Source organism: Dendrobates tinctorius, unplaced genomic scaffold (assembly GCF_039654945.1).
Source record: "Dendrobates tinctorius isolate UK_male_01 unplaced genomic scaffold, ASM3965494v1 ptg000125l, whole genome shotgun sequence".
Taxonomy (NCBI): Eukaryota; Metazoa; Chordata; class Amphibia; order Anura; family Dendrobatidae; genus Dendrobates; species Dendrobates tinctorius.
The window spans coordinates 10,113,729-10,133,901 of NW_027361793.1; the positions used below are offsets into that span (position 1 = coordinate 10,113,729).

General features: G+C 38.4%; 1 protein-coding gene across 2 annotated transcripts in view; it reads left to right on the forward strand.

Moving 5' to 3' along the window:
* NRP2 (neuropilin 2) overlaps positions 1-15,629 on the forward strand; it is a 192,326-nt gene extending 176,697 nt beyond the window's left edge. Inside the window, exons 16-17 of one of the 2 annotated variants that reach the window (XM_073541876.1) lie at positions 8,947-9,006; positions 9,111-15,629. In XM_073541876.1, coding sequence (XP_073397977.1) covers positions 8,947-9,006; positions 9,111-9,406 — 356 coding nt within the window. In that variant the 3' untranslated portion in view covers positions 9,407-15,629. Of the gene's footprint in view, positions 1-1,966; positions 7,295-8,946; positions 9,007-9,110 lie in introns of those variants that run through there. The other variant, XM_073541877.1, reaches the window with a different exon arrangement.
* The last annotated feature ends 4,544 nt before the right edge of the window (positions 15,630-20,173 follow it).

Consider the following 20,173-nt stretch of genomic DNA (forward strand, 5'->3'; position numbering starts at 1 on the left):
AATGAAGCTGTGTTTTACAGATTTACTGATTGTTAATCATAGTTAGTGTCTCAGTAAATCTCACCTTATGGATAATAAATAATAATTAGGAAATCCTGTTCTACCAATGGTCCATTAAAGACAGCAGTTGTAGGTATTTTACTGCTGCCTTAATTTCTCCTCAGCCCATTAATTTTGTAGCCACATTGTATATAATTAATATTCAGGAAGCTGTTCATATTTTGAAGGAGGTGAAGGCAAGCTCCAATACTGAACATTTTACTTCTTATTCTGCAGCACACATCTTCTAAGCCTCTGACATATGAATAGTTACAGAGAGGTTGACTTACCCTTGAGAAGGAAAAAAAAAGTGCATTGCCTGTTCAAGTTAAGTTGACAAATTAAGAAAGAGAACAGTATTGCTGAGCAGGCAACATATAGACAAATCTACATGATAAGGGATTTGGCTGACCCTGTGTTATTGGAAACTGTAGATTTTGTCAAGGTCCAGCGTACATTCTGTGGTATTTCATACACCTCCAAGAATTTAACTGGATGTCTTTCGCTCAACATAAATTTAGGTGCAGCCAAGGCTAGTGTAGTTCAGAGACAAGCAATTTCCGAAAAGTTACAGAATTCGTACTTGCTTTAGTCAAGTAGATTTAAAGGCATCCTTTTCATTTTACGTTTCTCATTACAAATCGTCTTGCAGATCAAGTCAACATCTCCCGTCCCGGTTTATGCACTTCATAAACTTCAGGCAGACATTAATAGACCAAATATTTGTAGTCAATGTTTGTTTGAAATTGTTTTTGAGATGTTCAGCTGCCTGAACTTGTGCAGTCTTGGAACATATTAATGGCTCCTGCTTATGAGGTGCTTAAGAGGAGTGGGGACATTTTTTAGAGAGGTTTGTGTGGTCATTAATTTCAAGCAGCTCAGCACATTACTAGATACAATCTTATGGTGTCTGGTCTAAAATGAAAAGTTGGCAGTCGCTTGTATTGAGCGAGGCGGGTTCTGCATATCGCATACCTGACTGCTGTTCCCAAGGCAGAGAATGGCAAATCCTCACAGCACACAGAGTGGCTCACAACTTTTCATTTTAGACTGAACAGCCCCTTTAAGTACATGACTATTTTTTTTGGCTCTAAGTTAAACAAAAAAAGGGACAAACGGTACATCATTGAGTCATACCATCATACCACCCATATTGTGTGGATGGTAGTTATACCCTTGGCCTATCTATATCAGATGTAGAGATTGTGATAGTATAATTATAGAAGAATCTAGGTGTGTTGTTATGACTGATAACCATTCCCTTTTCTTCACCTTAAGAACTAATTCACACAAACCTATAGCGGCTGTATGTTCTCACCCATATTTCATCAGAAAGTCCTAACCCGCCTATGTGCTCTGGGACACAGACTCCTAGGCATATACAGGTCTGTTCTGGTTACGGAACCCAAAGAGACTCATGGATGGAATATGAATGAAGAAAAACTCTACATCTCTACAAGACGCTATGGTTATGTGAATTACTGCAAAATAAGTGCATGAACGGCCACCATTGAAATTAAGTTTTCTTACTCTGCATTTGTAACTACAGCTGTTTGGTTCATAGACTATTGTAGCTCGAATCACTCTCTAGAGAGAAATCCCTATGCTTTGTATGAATTCTATTACATTCTACCTTTAGGACTGAGCATGTATAATTTTATAATTATTACTTATGTTATTATTGCAAATGCTTTCTTTAGTCATGGAAAGTTTTCAATAATAGCTATTGTGGCAGTCAGAAATTTTTAAGGTGTAGATTTCCTTTATTATAACATAGTTATACATTATAGATTTTTTATTCTGCTAGATTACTGATAGTGTATTTTATCAATACAATTGGAAAAGCATTTAAAAGCATGTGTGATGTTTCTTGATCTTAGTCCTCCTACATCCCACCTAGCAACGCTCTTCTGTGTCTCTCCACCAGGGGGCACCCTTCTACCAGGGAGCGAGCCCACAGTGGATACGGTGTCAGTGCAGCCCATCCCAGTCTACTGGTATTACGTTATGGCAGCAGGAGGCGCTGTTCTGGTGCTGGTCTCCGTCGCACTAGCCTTGGTGCTCCACTACCACCGATTCCGCTATGCGGCCAAGAAGAGTGACCCAGCCATCACCTACAAAACCTCACACTACGCTAATGGGGCACCTCTGGCAGTGGAGCCTACCTTAACTATAAAACTAGAGCAAGATGATCCCGATCACAGTTCACGTTGCTGAGGGCGATATGGATGCTGGATCTAGACTTAAAAGACTCAAGAACTGTTGGCTCAATTTGCACTTTTATTCTCCCTTTCCTTATAAACCCAACAATACTTTGTTCTGCATATTTCTGAACTCATAGACATCTCGACCCCTCTTGACTGTCTCTAAAATCTAATGCTGCATCTTGGAATACGTTTGAGATAAAGGGGCAATGCCTTTTAGAACCTGAATGCTCTTTATTTTATTTTCAAAGACAATTATTTTTCCAAGTTTTTTTTTCCCCGGATGGAAAACAAATATTGCCTGACAACATGGAGGAAAGTTTGTAAGAGTATACATACATGCATATCCATGTTCTTGTGTGTATGAAGTAGAACGAGAAAAGTGATGAAAGCCACTAATAGAAGAAATGTATTTCAGTGAGCCCACCAACATTAATGCCATTCAGGACTATCCACGGTAGAGGCCCACATGTAAAACTTTTGGGGACAAATCTATAATGTTTGTGAATATTATTGTACATTTACTATAGTACATACAATAATGTTATTTTGCGACTTCTTAATTCCCATTTGCCTATACTCCTTACACACTAACATTTCAGGAATTTTCTAAGCACAAGTTATTCTCTTAAATGATTGTGCCAATTTTCCAACTTGTGCTTAGGAAACAGATCTTGAAAACATGGTAGTCACATTAAGAAATACAATGTTACTGAAGGAGTAGTAGGAAAAATATATCTGCCAATACTGTGGAGCTCACTGCAGTACATTTTAGACAGCTTAGAGTACATATATGCAATTACAAAAAAAAGGAAAAATTATTTTTGTTTCTTGAGAACTGTTCTTTTTGTAAACTTTCAGAAATCCATTTTGCTTAAGCAACTATTTTTATGGCATCACATCATACAAAATAATACTCATTGGGCCTGTTTTCAAGACATGAGTTATGGACAAATGACAAGAAGAGGGGTACAGCATAAAAATGGAAGCAAAATAAAGCAATAGTATCCCATGAGAAAGGTGAAAAGCATGCCAACTGATTGATTACTTTGAGGAGCACCACTATCTCTGCTCTGCACTGGTCTTTATACATTTCCCCAGGTATAATTCACCTACTCATTTTTGCTCTCACTGATCATAGTCAGAGGAGGTGCCCTGGCGTGCTGGCCATTGGTCATGTATTTCAATAACGAACCACTGGAATATCAAATTGTTTCCCTTATTATCTAATTGAGTCACTTATTTCTTACCTCTGAGCCATCTTTTATTTGCCACTATTTGCCCAGGTTATGAATGAAGTCATTTCTGCTTAATGTGTTCAGCACCTTTCTATATCACTACATTATATAATTATCACTGCCTTATCTAGTAATAGTCATTATAGTGACTATGTAGTCAGTATTATTAACAAAGACCCTGTGAACATTGCTGTAAAGTGATATCTACAGTAAGGAGTGAAATGACAATAGATATGTTGATTTATCTGGACTTTCAAGGGCAATCGGCAGCCAATGCTCCATTTGTTTTCCTGCAGTGGAGAAGTACCAATGGAGCAAAAATTGCTCATAACAACACAATGGGTTAAACTACATGCACGCTAACATTTTATGCTCCTTCGCACCCTCCTGTCTTCTGTATAAGTTTTTAAAGATAACTGAGCAAAGAGGGAAGCCCATAGGAGAGATAAAAAGTGGCCATACAGACCTCTGTGCCATCCATCAGATAGCAACACGGCTGATGAAGAGACATATGCATTCATTTTATGTACTGTAATAGAGAAATAGTGGTCACTACAAATTACATGAACCATTGGTATGTACCACGTTTTAATTAACCCATTTCTAATAGGATTAGCAGATTTATACATTAAAGTTCAGAGCTACAAATATTACATATGGTATTTACATCTGCAGTAACTGTGGCTCTAAGTTTCCCACCTTTGGAATTGGAAATGTCACGCTCTGGTAGTGTTTAATGGAATCACTAACAAAAATGTCCAAGGTAATATGAACACTATAACATATATGCTTGCAATTGGTATAAGAGATTGTTACTTACGTTCCAATATGGGACCTTCAAGTAGTACAAGATTAGAAAACAGGATCTTTATTGCAGAAGCAGCCCAGTCTCGCCTTTTGGGCAGGTGCAGGCGGCCATTTTATCGGTCCGAGTGCAAATTGACAACACATTGGATCACACCCAGACTTGTGCTAGTCTATGGTGCGTGCACGTGTCTGATGTTGTTCCTCATCTTCTCCTCACAGTGAGTTCCGATTCTCTCATCCCAGAAAATCATAGCACAATATGCTGACACTCTGATCATACTCTGATCATTGTGTCATTTGTATAATAGATCCGATTCTCTCCGATGGGAGAAACTACCGCTAAGGCTGGTATTGCACCTCAGCACCATCAAAGTGACTGCTATTTCTGGTCTAAAATTAATAATATTAAAAAAATGTGCAACGCTATGTTCTAATCTTGTACTATGCCATCTACATAGGTGCTACTAAAAAATAACAAAAATATTCCATTAGGTTACCAGGGCCTTGTTATAGCTAATTTCAACCATTTCTGCAGCATTTTTTACCATATTTAAAAAGTAAACCAAAAATTGAAATCTTAGTGCTACAACTCTTTAGTTTGGGTCATACATTTCAGGAGACAATTCTCATCACCTGACCTTTATTTCTGGTCCTGAAGAAGACACATCTCTAATCGATGAGACACATGCACTTTTGCCATGTGTTTTTATTTAATTTTCCGTAATGTATATAACAATTGTGGCTCACACATTTTGCAGTTTCAGTGTTAGTGGAGCTTAAGATTAATAAGTTTTACTTATTTTTTTAGGTAGCAAATGGGTGGCCTTATATGCTAAAGTGACATAGAAATGTATATTTTTTTTGTATCCATGCTGTTCTTTGGGTGTTTGAATGTATTTCTTACAGAAATGCTAGTATACAGTTCACTGCTGTGTATAATGATTTTGAGCCTTTTTGTATTAGATTGGTTTTGTCCATTTGGCATTACTGGTAATTATTTTTCTGTGATGTAATGCGCACAAAATTATGTGCCTAGAAGTTGAAATGTTTTGTACATTGTAAAGTAGCTGTATACCATAAGGCTAAACAGGAAGAAGTGTAGAGTGATAAAACCCAGATAAAATTCAGCCAGCTTTAAATTTCCATGTTTCTTCTACTTCACATGTAACAAAATCATTTATTAGTTTTAAGGCAACCTAATGTTCACTGTTTCTTGTCGTTTTCTGTTATATTATTTTTCTCGGTAGACTTCCAAATTCTGTTAATCCCTGTTGTCCAACTGGTGCCGCCTAGATGAGACGAGGTTCTCAGTGGCCTTGACTTTGTATGTCTTCTTGCTTGACATAGTCTACAAACTTTTGTAGGTCTCATCACGGGAACACTTGGACAGCATAACAGTGTAAGGAAGAAGGGTGTTAAGTCTATATGTGGTGATTACCAATATTCTTCAGGGATCTATGTTGCAAGAATTAATTCTCATGATCCACTTAGTCTGTTATCACGCCAACTTGCTGCACTATGCATTATAAACCCATTTACAAAGAAAGTGGTTCTTACAAAATGGCTTCCTTCCGGAGCTATGTTTTCTTATACAGATGTTTTTTTCATAGAGCCTAATTACAGGAGGAAATTTATTGTGACTTTAAAAAAAAATACATCAGTCCAAAACTGTAAGTGAAATTCTGCTGCTAGCCTTCTTCTGTCTGTTTAATCTAACAGCAGTATCTAAGGCTTACCATCTGCTGCCACATAATTAGAACAAACGTTCCTTGATTGTAAATAGCATTTACTGTTTGGCTCAATCGAAAATGATATTTATACCTATGTATAAGTGTGTAGATATATATATGCACACACGCAGCCACACACAGACAGCATATACATGTACACATACAAAGAGGTAACTAGCTACACAAAGAAAAAGAACTAAACAAAAGGAACAAATAAAACAAGGCACCTTTTGGCTCTCAGTGTCCTATTTTTTTGGTAAACTGTTCATCATTAATGTGTTTTTCTTCTACATCTTTTCTGCATTTTTAGATGCTTGTGTTATTGTTGTTGTCGGTTCTAAAATCGGAAAGAAGTTGATAAAAAGACAAATATCATGAAATGTATGTTCTCTTTCCCAGCAATGTAAAGTCTTCTTCGTTGCAATGTTTGTCATCTTGCTGTCTGGTTCTGAAGCGGTTGCTTTAAAACATTTAACAAACACAATTATCGAAGTCTACGATACAAAACTAATTGGGCTCGGTAGTCAGTCAAACACAGTTTCTTTGTAGAAAAGGCATACACTGTTGTAAGAAAAAATACAGTTTCAATTTATGCCTTGTGGCAAGGGGGAGATGTTATGTTATTTTATTAAAGGGATAATCACATTAAAGGGAAGCTGAATGCAGAATGCCACTCCTCCGGTTGCCTATACAAAAATGCCACCTTTTTGGTTGGTTGCTTGCCCAACACTTGCTGATGGTTGCCCAACATTCAAGTCTCATAAGAGAAGCAACAACTATTTGAACTAATACTCTGTAATAGGCAAGTAATAATAATAATGGATCTTTATAATCATATTGGTTTATTGGTCAAGTGCTCTTCAACGTCCTGGTCTAGAGGTTATGGCGTTTCTCAGCCATGATTCTGCCCACATTCTAGATACTCCAGAGAAATCTTTCATTTAATGTGATTATCTAAGTGCTTTGACTGAAGGCACAGCTCTTTAATATAAAATCACGCCATAAATTGTATCCATGTTTCTACATGTTAATTATTTACAATTGGGCATGAAGAATGCTGTTCCTTACCTATATGCTGTAAATTGTTATTTTCTATGAAAAGCCTGGTAAAATCACTATTGGAAAAATATGATATCCAATAATTTTCTCCCTTATAATTGCGCATTTCTTGCTTTGTCCTCTGCCTGAGAATGAAAGAAAAAAAATATGGAAATTTGAAACTTATTTGATCATGTGTTGTGTGGAATGTAATTAAAGGATAATATTTTTGTACAAATATCTGTTTCTCTTTACTTACCACTGGAAATGGTTGGGATAAATGATGCTGGCTCTCAAGCACTTAAACAAATTCACAGCTTTTTTTGGTTCCCCATCATCTTCTCTGTCTTATGGTATCAGCATTTTGCTTACTGTCTTGAAGTTTCAATCAGCCTGTCACCTGAGACGACAATGATGGTAGTTCCGGGATTTTGCTAAAGTTGCTAAGTGCTAAATTGCCCGAATGTGATTATAATGAAGATTGTCCTCTCTCTGGGGTAATCAACAAAATGGGACATCATTTTTCCCTTTCCCTAAAGGACAGAAGTAAGCAACACAATCATCCTGGTGTGCATCAGCAGCTTAGCCGAAATCTATTGTGATGATCTCACCAGACTTCGTTTCTCAGCTGATGCAATGTTCATCCAGTATTTTGTGAAAAGCTGTATGTACAGTGAAAAAGGAGTGGAAAGTGATATTGGAAAGTATGGGATGTAACTGCGCCTCTCTAAGATTCACATGTGGCCTGTAACCTCCGATTCAGCACATTATCTTTTATGCGATTAGGCAATCTGGTATAACAAGATGAGTCGGTATGCAAATGGATTATAGGATTAAAACCCTTCCTTGGCTTGCCAATATTATATGAGCATGACTGATTTTCTAATACATTGGTCCTTTAGATAATTAGTCATTTTTAGGCAACAGAAATCTTTGGTAAAATACCTCAAATTGTGTCTATACTAGTTCAGTCTGTTTGTGATGGAGGCTTTATTTTTATATTCACATAACTGTATTCGCAAGAACAGAAAAATAAATCTGAAATAAGGTACAAAGTTGCATATATACACTGAAATATATAGTATTCTCAGAAATATAAACTGTCTGGTTTAGCGGGATTGATATGGTTGCCAACTAGCATGCACTAACTGATCTGGTATGACGTGAGCAGTCCATGGCATGGATCATTTTAGCTGCTCAGAACTAATATGTTTCCTGGTGGCGATTTACAAATTCATTATTGACAGTGCTAAAAATGGCTTATTTTCTAGACAAGTAACTATAGACTTATAATAACCAATCTTGAACTAGAGACTTCCCGTTACTTTTACTCTCTTTCTGGTATATTGAAAGATGTAGATAATATTTGCAAAAAAATAACAAAAATAAGTTTTGATTTGTTCTTTTCTGCACTCTAGCATGGCTAATTAAAAAAAACTTTGATGCAACATTACATCTCACATAGAAAATCTTAATCAGGCAAAGATATGTGTGGGCTGCCCAAAGTAACCAGTCAGATCATTCATTTTTTTCCCCTAACTTTCCTACAAATTTCGGAACTTGGATTTTTGTCCTTGAGCAGCAAAAGATTATGGTCCTATAGCATATACATATATTTTTTTAATACTACCATCAAAAGTTAAATTGTCAGTTTGGATTGTTATATAGCCTTTGCAAAATAATAACACATACCTCGCACACATTAATAACATTTGCAAAATGTAGAGAAAACTGAAACCTTCAAACTGTTTGATAGTTGAAAGTATAAATTATAATGTCCGTTATATAATTTATATAATGTATGCATTTTGCTTCTGAATTTTCTCTAAACGATTTTAACTTGTTTACTTGTCACATAAAAAATGTTTTATTTTGTGCTTTTTTTTTTAGTGGATGTTCCAGTCATAAGACATCATGATCCACAAGGACGTAGCTATGGAGGGAAAATAAGTAAGAGACCCTGTTATTCTCTCTGTTCTATCTTTCCTGTTATATATTGAATATTGTACTATATATTGGTGTTTGATTCATAATAAATGTTTATTGTATTGTAGGTGACTATGAATCCCACACAACGTTCCCCACAAATAATGTGGTAACTCCAAGATCTGATAAAGAAGAAAGTTGGCTTTATACGTTAGATCCAATTTTGGTTACCATTATTGCGATGAGTTCTCTCGGAGTCCTTCTTGGGGCTATTTGTGCTGGTTTACTACTCTACTGCACGTGCTCCTACACAGGCCTTTCCTCTCGCAGCTCTACAACATTGGAGAACTACAATTTTGAGCTTTATGATGGGATAAAACATAAGGTGAAAATGAATCCACAGAAATGTTGTTCTGAGGCATGACGGAATGCTCCAGCTATGTGATTGTGTACAATTGGTAATGCCTGTTCTCCTAGCCATCAGATGTGGTGGCAATAAAGTAGCTGTTTCAGCTGCTTTTCTTCATTAGGACACTGAAACTGTGTTTCTACAAAAAACAAATTGAAGGATATAGTTTAAGAAGAATGAACAATTTTCATGTTCAATCAATGCCTCCCAAAACTACAATGCCTCCTAATGTTGCAGACCTGATGTATAACTTTTCAGACTGTCTACACATGACATGTCTCTCCATGGAGGAGTGATGTGAATTAAAATCTCGTATCAGTGCTGTTTGTGTTGTCACTCGGACCCTTGGGAAACAGCACTTTTAGCATATCGAGATCAACTTCTCCCAGCCAGGAGTGAAGAGTTGCACGACAGCATCTAGATATGAGTAGAAGAGCCTTAAGATTACTTGTGATTCACAGCCATTTTCTACAGTCAGGTCTCTAATGGAAATGTGACCATCTTCTTCAGGTGGTCTATTACAGTTTTTTTTCAAAATGCCTAAATCTAAGGACACATTTTTAAAGGGTTTTATATTCAGAGCTGGCTTTGATTGTACCTTTTATGTATTTTATGTTTGGGTGGGTGGGGATGATTGCAATTCATGTATTGTTTTCTGGTGAAGCTTTTTAAAGTTACATTTGACCCCTAAACTGCTATCAGTGTGCCGTAGAAAGATTTGTTAAAGTGTGCCCTTCTTTAAAAAATACTAGAGACAGCCATTCTATAGCATTCTAAACTTCATAAATCTTGGCTTGTTGGTACTAGTAAATTTCTATGTTACATTCCTTTGAGCATTGGATTAACTTCAAAATGGCTGCCTTTTCTATACGACTAGAGAGAAGCACTTTAGTAACCTATCTAGTCATTTTTCTTTTCAGGTGGATTAAAGAAAGAGAACAATAGATTACGGACATTTTGAGAAGCTCATTTTCACCAATGGTCAGGATACTCAGTGCCCACTTTTAAATGCCTGTTATCTTGGTTCACTTTCTGCGATTGTACTAGTGCAACATATTTATTGAGCGAGAGAAAATAATGGCATATTCATTAATCTTCCATATCACTACAATGAGAAAGCGAACAGGCAAGTCATTCTGGCATTTATGTCATGCACACATTATGTAATATTTTCTTCATAGAGACTTCCATAGGAGACCCATGACCCATTCTCTCCTTCAATAGATACTGTCCTTGATGGTAGAAATAAGAGCAGTATTTATAGCTCTCAAATCCAAGCAATGTGGAAGCTGTATATATATATATATATATATATATATATATATATATATATATATATATATATATATATATTGTCCATCTGTCCAATTTCCAAAGTCTGCCTGTCCAGTGCATGCAAGTATGAACAGCCTTAAAATATGCATATTCAGCTGGGTAGCAAAGCATGCTAGGAGTAAACTAATAGCCACTTCTTAGCTGTGCCTGCCTTAACTATATGTAGCATAACTCATCAGCCATTTGTTAACATGTAGTGGTCATGTAGCATTAATTCATATCAAAGTAAATGGCATGCATTTGGTCTACCCAATGAACATGGCACATTTACACAGTTCTGATGTGGAGAGTATATCAATATTAAATCCAAAAAACTAAGTGAAATGTAAGAGTTACTTTCTCTTGTTTCTTGAGGATCCCATACCAGTTTAGGATCTGCTTCTTTACGAATGTTGGCTACTTTGTGTCACTAAGAATTTGGTACAGCAAAGCAAAGAAAACCCAACATCAGCCCACACAAAGATAACAAATTGTCAGATTAGCTGAATATATTTAGATTAGGTTTTCATAGGTGCTATCTCTCACATTAAGTAGCACTTAGTAGCAATTCAAGGGGCAATACCTGGCATTTTTGACACTTTGGTGCCTATTTGTTGACTTTTGTTTAATGGGTTATATTTATGGATTGTAATGCCCAGTTCATTGTACTGTGTATGATTGTTTTTTTTTGTTTTGGTAAAATAGAAGAAGCTAGTGTCTTATACCTATGAGAAGCTGTTTTCTTGTTGTATTTTTGATTAGGAAATAGGGGCTGTTTACATATCAGGAGCAGCTTCATTCATCACTTTTACTTTTAACATAGTCCTATTTCCTACTTAAGTGCCTTGGATATTCAGAAGATGGAACTTATTATATATTGCCATGATCTCCTGAGGGCCCTTTTAAATGTGAATGTGATCTACATGTTTAGAACTTGGTTTGGGAAAAAACTGTTGTAAGTAAGTGTGTAGTTCCTGTTGCCAAAGTTTGAATAAATATAGCCATTGGATGATTATTCGTACAGGATCTGGGGTCATGGAGAAGGTTCATTTACTTACATTAATGGTGCATACTCTATCATTACAGATTAGTCAAATGCTGAACTGCCTTTTGAAATTACAAGAATTAATCCCATTAAACCATTCTTATGCTTAGTACTACAGTGGAAGGAAAAGTGAATGTTTTGTTGCAGTTGCCAACTGTTCAGTGCCTCTTTAGGGTTAAAGTTTATACCTATTGCATAGGATGCAGCAGGGCAGAATTTTATTATTGGAGTGGAAAGTGCGACTTTTTTTGATGTCTAAGAATAGTTTGCAAAATTTTCTTTAGTTTGTTTGCTTTCGTGTACAAACATGACCTCTAAACCACCACGGCAAGTAACTATGCCCTGATGATCAGTTACAGTACACTGCTGTTGTGAGTTCATTTTCCCCTTCTTCACTGGATTCTAGTGAACTCCCTATTCTGGTGAAGGAAGGTAATGAGCCTGATTATCAGGCACCTGAGTCTAATGAGGATGACTGGCTGAGTGGAGTCACAGACTGGATATAAGGCTGCCGACGCCCTTCTGCCCTGCGGGTGATTTCTCTGTGGACTCCTAGGACACCAGTCTGATTCCTGCTCCTAAAGCTAAGTTTTCTGTTTTGGCTGTTAGCCTTTTTGTTTTGTTTTTTGTTTTCCTTGCTTTTCAGTATTCTGCCATCCCCTGCTGGGGTGAGCTGAATCTCCTTTTGCCTGTAGCTCTGTCTTCAGTATATTCCTGAGTGCTGACATAGCTTTTTGAAGCCTAGCGTCTTCAGGGCCTTTTTCACTGTCAGTTTGTTGGCTCTTATTTTCATAGGGTTTTTCACGGATTGCAGACAGCAGCCTTCCTGTCCTTTCCTATGTAGTTAGCTTGGACCCCTCTTTGCTCTGTCTATCTTTCTGTCTGTGTTAGTATTTTCATCTTGCTTCACCGTCATTATATGTTGGGGGCTGCCTATTGCTTTGGGGTCTGCTCTGGGGCAGTGTAGATTTCCCCTTTCTTTCATTAGGCCTATTTAATTCTCCGGCTGTGATCGAGGGGTCTAGGACATCGTAGGAACCCCCCACGGCTACTGCTAGTTGTGTTGATAGGTTCAGGGGTCTGCAATCCGATAGCTGCCAACTTCTCTGGTTTTCTGGACTTAGCTAGCATTTCTGTTTTTGCCTCCTACGGTGACTCAATCATAACACACTGCTATCTGAGAATGTATCCAGACCTCGAGGTAGGCCTTCCAGACCAGGCTACCATCCCTGAATGGAACCTATATAGTTAAACTGATAAAGGCAGAAGGTGGTTGCTCATGTATGAAGACTTGCTTACCTTTGAAACATATAGTGGCAGAATTACCCTGCTGTAAGTACACTTAGGGAAGTGGTAATCTACTTTTTTTAAAATTATTATTGAGAACGTTGGGTGTGATTCTACTGTCAGGAAGCACTGCGGATTGGATGCTGCGTACATCCACAGCGTCCAATCCGCAGCGGCCAGATGTTACAGCATAGGGGAGAGGATTTTATGAAATCCCATCTCCACTATGAATTCAAAGACGCAGGTGGCTGACCCGCGTATACACACATGCTGCACATCTTTATAGACTGCAGCATGTCTATTTATCTTGCAGAGACGCTCAGTCTCCGCAAGATAAATTATGCAGTCTATGTATAGGGTGCGGTGATTCCACATGGTTTAATGAACACATGCGGAATCACCGCGCGTACAAAAGGGGGCAGCGCTTTGGGCAGAGCTGCGTCCAAAGGGCTGCATATACAGAACGTGGAAACATACCCTTATACATGAATTTCTAATACCTCAAAATTTTGGCTACAAACACTGATGTTACAAGCCCTTAAACTGTTTCATGGAAAGAGAACTATAGAATGACATTGTATCAAATGCATATTTTGCCCTTTGTCTTCTGGGAGAGTTCAGCAGGAACCTGCACTTCTTTGTAGAGGCTTTTGAACGTTTTGAGTAAATAATGTCCATAATAAGAAATACAAAATGCTTATACTATTAATCAGTCTAATATTCAATCATTAGTATGGTTACTTTTGCAAAGACAAATAAGGAACTGGTCAATCTGTATTTCAATGGTGTGTGCATATAGATGTGTAAAAGGAATGGAATAGAAACAAAAGCATAAAAAAAACTAAAAATGATAGAAATGTTCAGTTTACCAACCAATGCATACATTATTATCAATTACATTGAAAAAAAAATCTGGATTTAAAATGTAACAATCAGTAACTGTACAGATTCAGGCATTATGTAACATGTAAGCAAATGATTCATTCCTTGCCAGTTATGAGATTGACTCAAGATTTTTTCCATAGAATTAACTACCTTCTACTCATTTAGTGAATGGCCATCTCAGTTAGTGATAGCTATATAATATCTGAGTCAGCTGTATTCTGTATGGGTTTCTGGAGTTGTCATCATAGGAATTGGCTTGAAAACGAGATTATTCTAAAAAATGAATCAGATTAACAAATCAGATGATCATACTAGCTCTGAATCTTTATAGAGAGTGGAACTTCCAAAAGTGGTGAGATGATAAAGACTTTTCTTTTATTACGGTTTTATGTCTGGTGCAAGACTCAAGGGGGGCAGTGCATAACACATGGATTTTGTGAACACCAAAGAGAAGCCCTCTGTCATGTAGCGCCCCCTCTAGTTTCTGCACTAGTCCAAACCTTTTTGGAATCTTCCCTAAGAAAATAGTTGAGCTTGATTCTCTACACTGGAGGAACATTTCCCCATCAGGAGATAATCAGATCCCTTTAGTTTTGCAAAACGTGAATTTTGAAATCAGCAAGGACTCTTCGGATGACAATGGGAATATAAACAGTCTTACTGATATGAATGTGCCCAGGGTAAATAATTGATCAGCAGCTAGAACTTTATATAGGACACTCAGAATGTTTTTGTAGATTCTAAGGGTCTGCTCTTACATCCATAATTTAAATTGTATTTGTTTATTTAATGTGTAATGTTACAGCAGCAATGTATTATACTCAGCAAATTTCACATTTTTTTTTTTTCCAGAAAAATCAGTCACTTTCCTATCCTCCATCAGTGTTTGGTTTTAAAAGGATTTAGTAACTGAATTTTTGCCACAGAATCTGAGAACATCATGATGTAGGTGCAGAGACCCTGATTCCAGTGATGTGTCACTTACTGGGCTGCTTATTGTAGTTTTTATAAAATCTCTTTTATTAACAGTAGCTTATCACTAGAGGACTAGTAAATCTGCTGCCAGGTAGTCCAACCACATGCCAACCACAGATTGGCAGATGCGTGTGCAGAAAGCAGCCAATCAGTGGTGTGGGTGGGGTTACACAGAGCTGTGCACTCAGAAAACTGGTAGCTCTGCAGTAGATAAAACCATTTTTAATCAAAACTGCAGCAAGGAGCCCAGTAAGTGACACATCTCTGGAATCATCATGCTGCTCTCAGATGGGGTAGCAAAATCATGCTGACACATCCTCTTTAAAAGTGATTATAATTTGTAGAATGTTTTATGAACATAATTAGACTAAAACATTTTATCATGTGTAAATAATTTATGTCAGTACTTACTGTACCTCCCTCTCTATTTATGATGACCTTCAATCTTTTAAATCTTTATGTACATTTGAAATTTGCGTTGAGTATTTTGTCACCTGCTGCATTTTTAATCCTTTCACAGAGGAGCTTGGAATGGCTTGGTAATTGCATGCTCCTTTGGTAGCAGAGGGGTTAAATGACATCATTCCATTTGCTGGCTGAGCCAGAATGAATGGATTTAAGAGCTTTACTGTGATTCTTTATGTAAAGAATTAGAGATACAATGTAAACTGTGTTATGGAATTTGTATAAACATTTTTTTAAATAACTATTTAATAAAATAAGAAGCCAGAATTTTCTATTGTCAAGTTTAATTTTCGTCTACCACTTTATTCTTTGAGAACTGTCAGTTCTACAATAGCTGAGCTTCAGCAGGAACTGGCACCCATTCTTCATCTTTCCGCTGTATTGCAAACAATATTGGCGTGGTGAGCTTCTTCACTTCTTTCTTCTACAAACTCATATTATTCTTTGTCTTTGTACTTCATGTGATCAGGAAGTTGTCAATGACTATACTCTGAAAGCAAACCCTGAGTTTGCAAAATATACTGTCAATTCCATAGAAACCACAAATTTACAACTGGGCCATGCTGTAATAAATCATTTCTAGGGATCTTTACAAGAAAATATTGTCACTCTTCTCCATGGACTGTGGTTAGTGTTCATCCACATTTAAGTGAATGAAGATGAGCTGCGATAGTCGAGTCTAGTATGACTCTCAGTCATTCTATCGATCGGTGATCACCAGGTACAGTCATATGTTAAAGTTTGGGCACCCCTATTAATGTTAACCTTTTTTCTTTATAACAATTTTGGTTTGTGCAACAGCTATTTCAGTTTCATATATCTAATAACTGATGGATTCAGTTATATTTCTGGATTCAAATGAGGTTTATTGTACTAACAGAAAATGTGCAATCTGCATTTTAACAAAATTTGACCAGTGCAAAAGTATGGGCACCTCAACATGAAAGTGACATTAATATTTCATAGATCCTCCTTTTGCAAAAATAACAGCCTCTAGTCGCTTCCTGTAGCTATTAATGAGTTCCTGGATCCTGGATGAAGGTATTTGTGACCATTCCTGTTTACAAAACAATTCCAGTTCAGTTAAGTTTGATGGTCGCCGAGCATGGACAGCCCGTTTCAAATCATCCCACAGATGTTCAATGATATTCAGGTCTGGGGACTGGGATGGCCATTCCAGAACATTGTAATTGTTCCTCTGCATGAATACCTGAGTAGATTTGGAGCGGTGTCTTGCTGAAATATCCATCCCTTGCGTAACTTCAATTTCGTCACTGATTCTTGCACATTATTGTCAAGAATCTGCTGATACGACTTTAACAAGATTCCCGGTGCTGGCATAGGCCACACAGCCCCAAAGCATGATGGAACCTCCACCAAATTTTACTGTGGGTAGCAAGTGTTTTTTTTGGAATGCTGTGTTTTTTAGCCTCCATGCCTCCATGCCTCCTCCTTTTTGTATGACCAAACAACTCAATCTTTGTTTCATCAGTCCAGGACCTTTTTCCAAAATGTAACTGGCTTGTCCAAATGTGCTTTTGCATACCTCAGACGACTCTGTTTGTGGCGTGCTTGCAGAAACGGCTTTTTTCGCATCACTCTCCCATACTCTCCTTGTTCAAAGTGCGCTGTATTGTTGACCGATGCACAGTGACACCATCTGCAGCAAGATGATGCTGCAGGTCTTTGGAGGTGGTCTGTGGATTGACCTTGACTGTTCTCACCATTCTTCTTCTCTGCCTTTCTGATATTTTTCTTGGCCTGCCACTTCTGGGCTTAACAAGAACTGTACCTGTGTTCTTCCATTTCCTTACTATGTTCCTCTCAGTGGAAACTGACAGGTTAAATCTCTGAGACAACTTTTTGTATCCTTCCCCTGAAAAGCTATTTTGAATAATGTTTGTTTTCAGATCATTTGAGAGTTGTTTTGAAGAGCCCATGATGCCACTCTTCATAGGAGAATCAAATAGGAGAACTACTTGCAAGTGGCCACCTTAAATACGTTTTCTCATGATTTGATACACCTGGCTATGAAGTTCAAAGCTCAATGAGGTTACAAAACCAATTTAGTGCTTCAGGAAGTCAGTAAAAAGTAGTTAGGAGTGTTCAAATCAAGAAAATGATAAAGGTGCCCATACTTTTGCACCGGTCTAATTTTGTTTAAATGCAGATTGCACATTTTCTGTTAGTACAATAAACCTCATTTGAATCCAGAAATATAACTCAGTCCATCAGTTATTAGATATATGAAACTGAAATAGCTGTTGCAAAAACCAAAATTGTTATAAAGAAAAAAGGTTAACATTAATAGGGGTGCCCAAACTTTAACATATGACTGTATATCCTGCGTTGCTTCTTTCAGATTGCCAATGATCATTCACATGTCGCTCTTAATGGTGTTAATCCTGCAAACCAAGGGATCTTGGCTATCCTCTTCTTTTGCCACTGAACAATCTAAGCATGATGTATTTCTCCAACAACTGGCTCTTCATAATGTGGCCAAAATAAGCTATTTTTATTTGGTTATCTGCACTTCCAGCGACAGTTTTGGCTTGACTTGGTCCAAGACATCTCTGTTGGTGATTGTCGCTGTCCTTGGAATCCATAGTATTTTACACGCCTTGTCTGCTATCAGTGAGGTTACTAATGATTGTCTGAAGAATATTCTGTCATGCTGAATGCACTTGGACTATGAAATCATCAAGATCCGCTGCTGGCAACTCCCTTTGCAGTTGCCGCCCAATGTCGTCCCAGATGTGCTCAATGTGAGACAAGTCCAAAGATGTTGCCATCCATGGTAGTACATATAGGCCACACATGATGCTCACAGTAACACAAGCAACATGTGATCTGACAGAGTCATGTTGAAAAACAGCTCCTGGAGCACTTTCGAGAAACCACCATACCAGTGATACCACAACTGATCCATTCTGCATTGCAAGTGAAATTATATGTCACATACCAGGCCTAAGTTATCAAGCCATAGAAAGGCGATAGCATGACATGACATTGGGCTATAAGCCAGACATCCAGCTACAGGTGTTCCATTAACGTTGTGCCACCACTCACAAGGGCTGTCATGGTGCAGAGCAAGATGGCAATGGAGGCTGGATTGGAGGTCTGTCTTCTTCAGCGATGAGTTTCACTTTTGTCTTGGATGCAATGATAGTCATAGATTGATTGGTCTGGAGACCATGTGGGCAAAATCTAAAGAGACCTTCATCAGTAAATGTGAGAGTGTCAAAAGAGACATTTTTCAATAGAATGCCAGGCCGCTTGTTGTTTATACTACTGTGATCAGCCAATATGGCATAAACATGCTACCATAGTCTCCAGCGTCTCTGGACTTGTCTTTCATTGAGTATATGTGAAATGTAATTGGTCAGTAATTGCAAAGGGAGCTGCCAGCAGTGGATCTTTTTATTGATTTGCAGCCCAAGTGCATTCAGCGTGGCAGAACACTCCTCAGACAACCATTAATAATCTAATTTATAGCATTCCAAGGTATTCAAATGCATGTATTTCTGCACTTAGCGGTCAGACTTAAAACTAAATGAATTGATAAATTGAAATATTTTGAAAATATATTATGTTTATATGTGAATATGTTTCCATTTGTTTATCATCTGCTTATTTAACTAGCAATCATTTGTCATTTACATATCATTACATTTTTGTAATTTCAATGTTGAGGAGTGTGTGTAAAATATATTTATATAAAAATAAATATGTATACAGCTCTGGCAAAAATTAAAGGAAACCTGTCACCCCCCCTGAGCGGTTTTAACTAAAAGAACCACCTTCAGCAGCACTAAGGCTGCATTCTGTGAAGGTGGCTATTCCGTTTCTGAACCCCAGTAACGCTGAAATATTAACTCATAAATAGGTGCTCATACCTGTAATGCGTCCCATAGGCATGGTGTGTCCCCCTGAATCAGCCGCCTCCCCCCTGCTCTGCCGTCTGTGCCCCGCCTCCCATAGCCGTCCATCATGCCCCTGCTCTGCTTTTGTTCGCCACCTCCTTCTATCTCCTATGCCAACGCCTGCTCTGTGAAAACAGTTCTCGGGCATGCACAGTGCGTGCTGCCCATGAACTGACATCAGGCGATCACGCCTGTGTGTTGTGGAGGCCCCCAAATTCCCAGCCCCGCAGTGTGAATACTTCATAACACACACTCCGCGGGGCAGGATCTGGGGCCTCCTCAACATGCAGGCATGATCGCCTGATGTCAGTTCACGGGCGCACTGCCCAAGAACTGTTTTCACAGAGCAGGCGCCGGCATAGGAGACAGAAGGAGGCAGGGAACAGAAGCAGATAAGGGGCATGATGGATGGCTATGGGAGGCGGGGCACAGACGGCAGAGCGGGGGCATGATGGATGGCTATGGGAGGCGGAGCACAGACGGCAGAGCAGGGGCATGATGGACGGCTATGGGAGGCGGGGCACAGACGGCAGAGCAGGGGCATGATGGACGGCTATGGGAGGCGGGCCACAGATGGCAGCACAGGGGTATGATGGACGGCTATGGGAGGCGGGGCCCAGACGCTACAGAGACATGATTGACGGCGGGGAGGAGGCTGCTTCAGGGGGACACAGCATACCTATGGGACGCATTTCAGGTATGACGACCTATTTCTAAAAGTTAATATTTTGGCATTACTGGGGGTCAGAAACAGAAGAGCCACCTTCACAGAATGCAGCCTTAGTGCTGCTGAAGGTGGCTCTTTTAGTTAAAAACACCCAGGGGGGTGACAGGTTCCCTTTAAAAGACCACTGCACAGTTTTATAAAAGTCAGCTTCTCTACATGGC